This window comes from Lolium rigidum, chromosome 6 (assembly GCF_022539505.1).
Source record: "Lolium rigidum isolate FL_2022 chromosome 6, APGP_CSIRO_Lrig_0.1, whole genome shotgun sequence".
NCBI classification, from domain to species: Eukaryota; Viridiplantae; Streptophyta; class Magnoliopsida; order Poales; family Poaceae; genus Lolium; species Lolium rigidum.
In genome coordinates, this window is record NC_061513.1 from 45,071,062 (window position 1) to 45,080,106 (window position 9,045).

The following is a 9,045-nucleotide window of genomic DNA, read 5'->3' on the forward strand; positions in this document are numbered from 1 at the left end:
GGGGGGCAGCGGCCCCCTGACTCCTTCATAGCTACGCCACTGCTTATCAGAGTTTGTAGAATCATGTTTTCACAATTACAATAGATAGGATATGTTCATTAGCGTGGATTTAACTGCAAATTGGTAGTAAGTTTAGATGTGATTTTTTCTTGGTGCGCCCTTTCTCTCTTGTGCATCCTCCTCCACATTTCCTCTACCCCTTCCTCTTATCTTTTTACCCCGACAAGTGCAAATGACATATTCACTTCTGTTATGTGAACAAGGGTATACCAAGTACAAACATGAGAGGCACAACTTTACCTAGAATTTGACATTTATGATGGATAAAAATGGTACGTAAATGCCTCTTCTAATTTATCTCTTCTAATTTATATTATCATTAAGATTAAATCAATGGTAGTCTATTGTGATCTACTATATCTATATGGCTGAGCCTCTCTTGGGACTTAAGGGTTTCAAAAAGCCTTCTCCTCTGCTAGAGCCTCGGGGTTCTGTAGGGGTACATCACTGTTATCTCTCAATGCCCAAGATTTAGATTTTTTTTTGTAAGTAGGATTCGTTGCATACTCATATACAAGTATGTCACCATACATATATACTATTTCTCTTCATAGCCACCCTCCTTGTTCCGCCAACCGCATTGTCATGACCCTTCTACGCCCTGACTAGGCCATCCTTCAAGCTCGGCAGAAGCTCATTACTCGTGTGCCCCTTCGCGTGACACCTTTCCCATCACCTCGTCGTTTTTTTTTTTGGATCACCTTGCCGATTGTTGGATTTAAGGCCAGTCCCTCATTCCTTCCTCTTCTTCGCCCTCCTCCTCTATCTCACACATTTTGTCCTCCAATCCAACACATGGACAGGAGGGGTTGGACCTAAAGTCTTCTTAACGAACGTTGGAAGGGAATAACTTTCCTCAAATTACACATCAACATATTTCAAGTTTTCAACTCACTCATTAATGTGCAAAATGAAAGCTTATGGATACCAAATTCTCCATCCAAGTTTTTTTTTGCCACAAGTGATGCACTAGAACAAAAAAAACTTTGAAGTTTATGTTCATTTTTTTTTTGGAGTTTGGACAAAGCAAAACAAGCCAAGTAAAACAAGAAGAAAAAAGAGGGAAAACTAGGCTGATCCCCGATCTCCCCCCTTCTACCCGACGAAGAAACCCACCTTCCCACTCGCCCGATCCAGATCTCCACCTCCTCACTTCCCCGCCCCTCACCGCCACCACCGTCGCCGTCGCCGGCGGCGACCTACCAGCCTCCATCCACCCCGCGCCCCCAGCCCAACGCAATGGAGCAGCTCCGGACGATCGGGCGGGAGCTGGCGATGGGGTCGCAGGGCGGGTGGGGGCAGTCGAAGGAGTTCCTGGACCTGGTCAAGTCCATCGGCGAGGCCCGCTCCAAGGCGGAGGAGGACCGCATCATCGTCCGCGAGCTCGAGTACCTCAAGCGCCGGCTCGCCGACCCCGACGTGCCGCGCCGCAAGATGAAGGAGCTCCTCCTGCGCCTCGTCTACGCCGAGATGCTCGGCCACGACGCCTCCTTCGGCCACATCCACGCCGTCAAGATGACCCACGACGAGTCCCTCCCGCTCAAGCGCACCGGCTACCTCGCCGTCGCGCTCTTCATCGACGAGCGCCACGACCTCGTCATCCTCGTCGTCAACACCATCCAGAAGGACCTCAGGTCCGACAACTACCTCGTCGTCTGCGCCGCGCTCACCGCCGCCAGCAGGCTCATCGGCGAGGAGGCCATCCCAGCCGTGCTGCCACAGGTCGTCGATCTCCTCGCGCACCCCAAGGAGGCCGTGCGGAAGAAGGCTGTCATGGCGCTCCACCGATTCTACCAGCGATCCCCCTCCTCCGTCTCACACCTAGTCTCCAACTTCCGCAAGGTCCAAAAACATTATTTTTTGCCTTTCCTTCGCCTCTTTGCTCTAATTCGCCTTCTCCCCAAATAGAACACAAGTAGCATAACTCGTCCTTCTCATGCCTTAGCTTCTAAACCTGCAAATTTATTAATCTCACTCAAAGGCGCATACTATACTGTTAAGCCATCTCACTAAAATTGCGTAGGCTGCTGGGAATTTTTCTCACTCAATTCGTCGTTGGGATTTTTAGGAATCCCCAGGCTACCCAACTGTCAGCGAATTTAAACGCACAATAACTGTTTCCGAGTGGATTCTCAACAGCGTTGCTTATTGTTCTGCAGAAGCTCTGTGATAATGATCCTGGGGTGATGGGTGCAACTCTATGCCCACTCTACGACCTGGTTTTGGAAGATCCAAATGCGTACAAGGATTTAGTTGTTAGCTTTGTTAACATTCTCAAACAAGTTGCGGAGAGGAGGCTTCCAACTTCGTACGACTACCACCAAATGCCCGCACCATTTATTCAGGTCAGTGAGTTATACTTTTAAATTAGTTTGTTCAAGGATGCTATGGTAGGCGTGTAATTGGCATCATCTTATTTCCTTAGATGCTTTCTGTTGCTATTTGCAGATAAAATTATTGAAAATACTTGCTGTACTGGGTAGCGGTGACAAGCAAGCGAGTGGTCATATGTACACTGTCTTGGGTGACATATTCAGGAAGGGTGATAGTGCCAGCAACATTGGCAATGCAATATTGTACGAGTGCATATGTTGTATCTCGTGCATTTTCCCAAACTCTAAGATGTTAGATGCTGCAGCTGAAACAACATCAAAGTTTCTGAAGGTTTGGCATTTTTATAGGGCGAAATAAATGACTTTCATGGTTGTTGTGCTTGTTACTTAACTGGAAGCTAACCCTTACCTGCCCCGTTGTTGTTTGCAGAGTGATAGCCATAATCTTAAGTACATGGGCATTGATGCTCTTGGACGACTAATAAAAATAAATCCTGATATTGCAGAAGAGCACCAGCTGGCTGTTATCGATTGCTTAGAGGTGAGGAATGTGACAAGCTAACATCTTCGGAATCCATGTCAAAAAATAGACTATCTATTATGTTGCAGCCATCCATATCAATATATCATATGTACTTGTAGCAAGCTGCGAGAAAATGAATCTAAGACGCTTTATCAAAAGCATGTCCCAACCACAGAACTTAATTTTGTTAGAAATGTGATATGCTGTTGACACTACATTTTCATGTTACATTGTATGAAATCATGTTATCTTAAAAAGTGATTCTAGTGAGCTGAAGGGTATATCAATCTCTTATATTCAATATGTTCTATTACTCTACCTAGTTTTTTTTTGCTACTGGCATTTCCATTTTCATGTTATTATCTGTGAGCTTGGTAGATGCATGCGATTGTATCAGCATTCTCGTTGTATTATTTAACTAGTACTTTTGATTCCTGACCCATTAGACGTTCTTACGAGTAGGACCCTGATGACACTTTGAAGCGCAAGACCTTTGAGCTTCTTTATAAGATGACAAAATCAACTAATATCGAAGTGATTGTTGATCGGATGATTGAGTACATGATCAGCATAACTGATCACCATTATAAGGCAGAAATTGCATCACGTTGTGTTGAGCTAGCTGAGCAGTTCGCGCCCAGCAATCAGTGGTTCATCCAGGTAATCCATGAGTATTGTGTTTTTTTTGTCGATCACTTGATGTAATTTTCAACTGTTGGTTGCTTTTGGCAGAAAATCCTTTGACTCCTTTAATTCTTTTCCAGACCATGAACAAAGTCTTTGAGCATGCTGGAGACCTTGTCAACATTAGAGTGGCACACAATCTAATGCGTCTTATTGCTGAAGGATTCGGAGAGGAGGATGAAGGTGCTGATAGTCAATTGAGATCATCAGCTGTATGTACTCTCAACTTCCTGTAATCCCTTGTTGCTGAGTTTTTTTAATGGTAAACATGATTGTTGCCAATATGGAATTGTCGTTAATCTGCAATGGAACAATATCATGAAATAAGATAGTAAAAAGAATACTAGCTCTGAACTGGCCATACTTATTACTTTCCTAACTTTATAATGTATAAGAGAGGGTAATTTAGGATTATTCATGCTTCAGTTGTTGTTATATTGTTTGGCTTGATTGGGCGGAGTACTTTTTTTAGCGTTAACAAGACTCTAGCGGCCTCTTCAACTGGATGCATGATTCTCCTTTTTAAGATTCTCTAACTATTTGATCAGTTATGTAACTCTTCCCTGTTCTTAAACAGGTTGATTCGTACCTCCGGATTCTGGGGGAGCCAAAGCTTCCGTCCTCATTTTTGCAGGTAGTTATGTATTCTGTATTTCTTTTGTACCCTGAGGTGAGTTTTGGGGGGTAATTTATACTGTTTCAATTTTTACTTTCAGATCATATGCTGGGTTTTAGGAGAATACGGAACATCAGATGGGAAGCATCCTGCTTCTTATATTATCGGGAAGTTGTGTGATGTGGCAGAGGCCCACCCAACGGATGACACTGTCAGGGTATGCTTTTTTTAACCTGGCTTGTCTATCACTGATCCACCACCTGGGCCTTTTTCTAACTTGCATGCTCTAAGTATAATATGAGAAGATATATTCTAGCTGTGGCGATACTCTGTCACTATAGTTTTGGGAACATTATAAACTTGGAGTTACTTTGGTCAAGCTAAAACAGTACCTGTTATCAGTTCACCATTTAGGATCAGTTTTGCAAGTACTTCATGTTCTACATACCTATTGGATAATCAATGTATATATGGTATTCCCTCCGTCTTAAAATGTATATCAAATTACAACTTTCACTTTCATTTGTACATATAATACGTCCACAAAATTAGTATAATAAAGATATATCAAATGAAAGGATTTTGCAAGAAAAATGCAATGATACCATTTATACATTCCAAATTCATATAAGTTGCTATATATTAGTGGTCAAAGTTGTGCATCGAAGGCCATGCAAAATAAAGTGCGCCTTACAGTTTGGGACGCAGGGAGTATAGATATTCAGTATTGCATATATTATCGACTTCTCACAATTACCAAGTCGTCTCTGTACTACCTTTGAGTTTCACAAATGTGTATAATATATATTTTTACATACAGACATACATTAGTGCAAACCTCCTGGTTGTCCCTCAAGGCAGTTTATTTTGGGCATGACCGTCAATTTTTATTCCATGATTTCATTGAATCATCCACAAATTCAAATTCATTTAGTCTAAACCGTATTTGTAGCATGCATTAAGCTTAAGCTATTTTTTGCACTTACATTATTGTACAAGTCTATGTTGTGTTGCTGATATATGTATCCTTTTTGTACTATTTGGCATGTGCCTTTTACCGTTTCTTCAAGGGTTACGCAGTCTCAGCAATTTTGAAGATATTTGCATTTGAAATTGCTGTTGGAAGGAAGACTACTATGTTGCCCGAGGTAAATGAAATCATACTTCTTTTCTGCATTTCCTTGTCAGTTTTGAACTTTAGGTGTCATATGTTTCAATTCAAACTATGATTCTTACATGCAGCTTTGCATGTGCATTGAAATAGATAAGTACTCACTTCGTTCCATAATTCTTGTTCTGGTTTTAGTTCAGATTTGAACTAAAGCCACGTCAAGAATTATGGAACAGAGTGTTGTTTTCACAAGTATAACAGTAATGGGTAAGTTAGAATAACTGAAACTGTGTTGCCTAGAGTTAACTTTTGAGCTTCTAATTTATGAACCTGAGCATATAGGACAAGCGCCACCAACTAAAGAAAAGTATGGTCAGTTTGTCCTGTATGTTTTCACACATGTTTGTATTGCGTAGCTCTAAGACAACCTTCTCCCTGAATTCATTTTCATGATGGTATGCTTGTAAAGAAGCAAACCCACTGCTTGGTCCGTTACATGATTCCATACTGAATGATGTGAAGAAAAACATTTCTTGCGAGAGGAAAACACTAGAATGCATGATGTAAATATGGTCCACCTGGTGGGCAAACCTGCTTCATTTAGTTAGGAACTCTTTATGGGTTATTACTTTTTCTTGTTTCTATTTCTAATTCTAATATTTGTAAATCTGTCCCTCTTAATTGCAGTTTCAGTCATTGGTAGATGAATTATCAGCTTCGCATTCAACAGACTTGCAGCAGCGTGCATATGAGGTACAGGCTTTACTAGGCTTGGACAAACAAGCTGTTGGAAGTGTAATGCCCTTGGATGCCAGTTGTGAAGATATTGAGGTATGTTATGCCTTTCCTTTACTGAGTATGTTACTTTGATTTTTCAGTTTGCTTAATTAGGAAATATTTTACATTTAATAGTACAAAATGCAACCTTGATTAGATCTATCCGTCCCTTATACAATGGTTTTGGGTGATATGAAGTTTGGGTGGAGATCTTCTCTGGCAACCGAGTATAATCAGGATCAGCAACATAATTTGGGATATGTTGTGGCATGTATTGCATGTTTTGTACACCGGGAAAGCCTAAATAAGTTAAATAAACTTTTTAAAGCTGTGCGAGAGAAGAAGTTTGAGATCTCTATTCTTTGACTAATTAATCTGAAGTTCATAAATTACGTCATCCAATGGTTTTCACATTTATCCGATCTTTTGGAGTTAATTAAATAATTTGACAGCTTGCCATGCAGCAAAATTTCTACATGGTTCAAGACGAGATTAATCACGATTTTGCCTTAGTCAAAACATGAAGCAAGCATATAGCATTCATAAGAGCTGATATAACTACAACCAAATACTCCCTCCTTGCCATAATATAGTGCGCATAAATTTCCGCAAAAGTCAAACTGCACCAACTTTTACCAAGTTAATTAAGAAAATTATCTACAACTACAATATCTAATATGTACCATATTAAAATATACCTCATGACAAATCTAGTGGTATTGATTTTATATTCTATATGTTGATACTGTACAAACTTGGTCAAAATTTACATGGTTTGACTGTGCAAAAACCTAATACACACTATATTTTGGCATAGAGGGAGTATAAATGAACCCAAATGCGCTCTTTTTACCTAGGCATTATGCGAACAAGAATATTGACATGCTGTGAATTTGTTTAACCCAGTGGCATTTATTATGATTGGTCTGCACAATGTTCTGAATCTATCTAATAGATCTAACACCTAAGAATATCAATTTATGTTGCAGGTCGACAGAAACCTCTCATTTTTAAACAGTTATGTGCAGCAAGCCTTGGAAAAGGGTGCGGCACCTTACATTCCTGAAAGTGAACGCTCAGGCGCTGTAAGTGTTGGCAACTACAGAGCACAGGACCAACATGATACATCTGCCCATGCTCTTAGATTTGAGGCCTATGAGCTACCTAAACCTTCAGTACCTACAGCAACCTCACAAGCCAGCGTTTACCTACCGACTACTGACCTTGTTCCAGTTCCAGAACCAAGTTACTATAAGGAAGACCATCAGATAGGAAGATCCCAGCCATCAGGCAGTGCACCTTCTGGTGAATTTGGTGCCAAACTTCGTCTTGATGGGGTTCAGAAGAAATGGGGAAGGGAATCCTATACCTCCTCTTCTACACCTTCAAGCTCGACCTCTAGCCAACAAGCAGCCAATGGAGCTTCTAGCTCTGACGGGGAGCTCCTATAAGTTCACAGGCACGGGAATCCTCGTATGGTTCTAAGAAACAGCAGGCAACAGAAGTTTCAGCAGAAAAACAACGGCTGGCTGCTTCACTTTTTGGTTCGGCTGCAAAAGCTGATCGGAAGGCACATGCTGGTCGGAGGGCAGCAAAAGAGAGTTCCTCCACTGAGAAAGTAACTGTTGCTAATGCAGCACCTCAGCCTGCCAAGGAGCAAGTAGTCCCAGCTGTCCCACCACCAGATCTGATGGATCTGGGTGAGCCAGTTCCATCAAGTGCTCCATCAGCTGACCCTTTCTCACAGTTAGATGGGCTCCTTGGACCAGCATCAGCCTCTCCGGTTGTTTCTGCAACCTCAGCTCCCAGCGCTTCCAACACACCAGACCTCATGTCCATCTTCTCGGATGACACTGGAACCACCAGTGGATCGGCAGAACCCGCAGTTGGTGCCCAAAAAGGAGCAACTGCAAAGAAGGGCCATAGTCTTCAAGATGCCTTGCAGAAGGATGCCACCGCACGGCAAGTCGGTGTGACACCAACAGGGAACAATCCTAATCTATTCAAGGACTTGCTAGGCTAGAATACATCAGATGTTCAGTGTGCACAAGTTGGGTTGAAGCCGTCAAATCCCCAAGATGGTTTGATGGGTGAACCGGTGATGATCAAGCTGTTTGATCAGCACAGGAACGAGGGATATACTTGGTTGAGTCACAAGGCACGACCTTTGCCCTCCCAATTGGGGAGGGGTTTGCGGTGTTGACGGGTTGATGTTTGCGGGTAACTTTCCTGTTGCGTTTTTTCGCATGGCAATTTTCTTGTTGAGACTAGTGTACATGTGTTTATTACATGATGTGTAATTTGTACATGACGAGGTTGGTGTCCAGAGGCGTGCGCCTGTGCTGTTTTGTTCAGCTGCGAAGGGGCCTGTTGTGTCGATGTTTGATATTTACCCATATTGGATATACAGTAGATGGACTCTGGGAACTAGAATACTTTGTGTCATCAGATAGCTCTTGGAACTGAATGGAATAAAAATGTAAGTTTATCATGGAGCAAACATGTCGTTGTAGCCTTTTGGGCAAAGTTTTTCTTTTTTTCTGTTTGGTTTATGCCAAAGTACTGCCATTTCATCATCGTTATCAAAATTGAGTCAAATCTGTTTAAGTTTCTGTAAAGTAGAGGTGTGGACTGTTGTTTATTCAAATCTGTAGATTCTGCTTCCGATTTCGTCCTTTTTTTTCTGTAGGAAGAACATGATCCGCAAGGTATAGTATTAAAGTTAATGAATTAATTCGTGCGGATGGCAATGTCGATATCAAATGTGGGTTATTTACTTTTCTTTGACAGTGTTCACCATATGCTCCCAAACAAGAAAAAGTGTTGATCAATTGTCATAGTACAACTGCAAGAGTCTGAGAGCAATACGCCAAAGAATAATAACTGTGTGATAGTGAGCGTGAGCCCTTTCCGGACTTTTTCTTTACCTTTTGACGACGTT

General features: G+C 41.8%; 1 protein-coding gene across 1 annotated transcript; it reads left to right on the top strand.

Annotated features, from left to right (window-relative positions):
* Positions 1-1,177: 1,177 nt before the first annotated feature.
* LOC124660396 (AP-4 complex subunit epsilon-like) lies at positions 1,178-8,595 on the top strand. The gene is given in 12 exon segments (XM_047198205.1): positions 1,178-1,902; positions 2,220-2,405; positions 2,509-2,724; positions 2,824-2,934; positions 3,379-3,576; positions 3,681-3,812; positions 4,178-4,234; positions 4,317-4,433; positions 5,287-5,364; positions 6,015-6,158; positions 7,094-7,538; positions 7,541-8,595. Coding segments are annotated over 12 exon segments (2,874 nt in total). The 5' UTR covers positions 1,178-1,299; the 3' UTR covers positions 8,128-8,595.
* Positions 8,596-9,045: the final 450 nt, after the last annotated feature.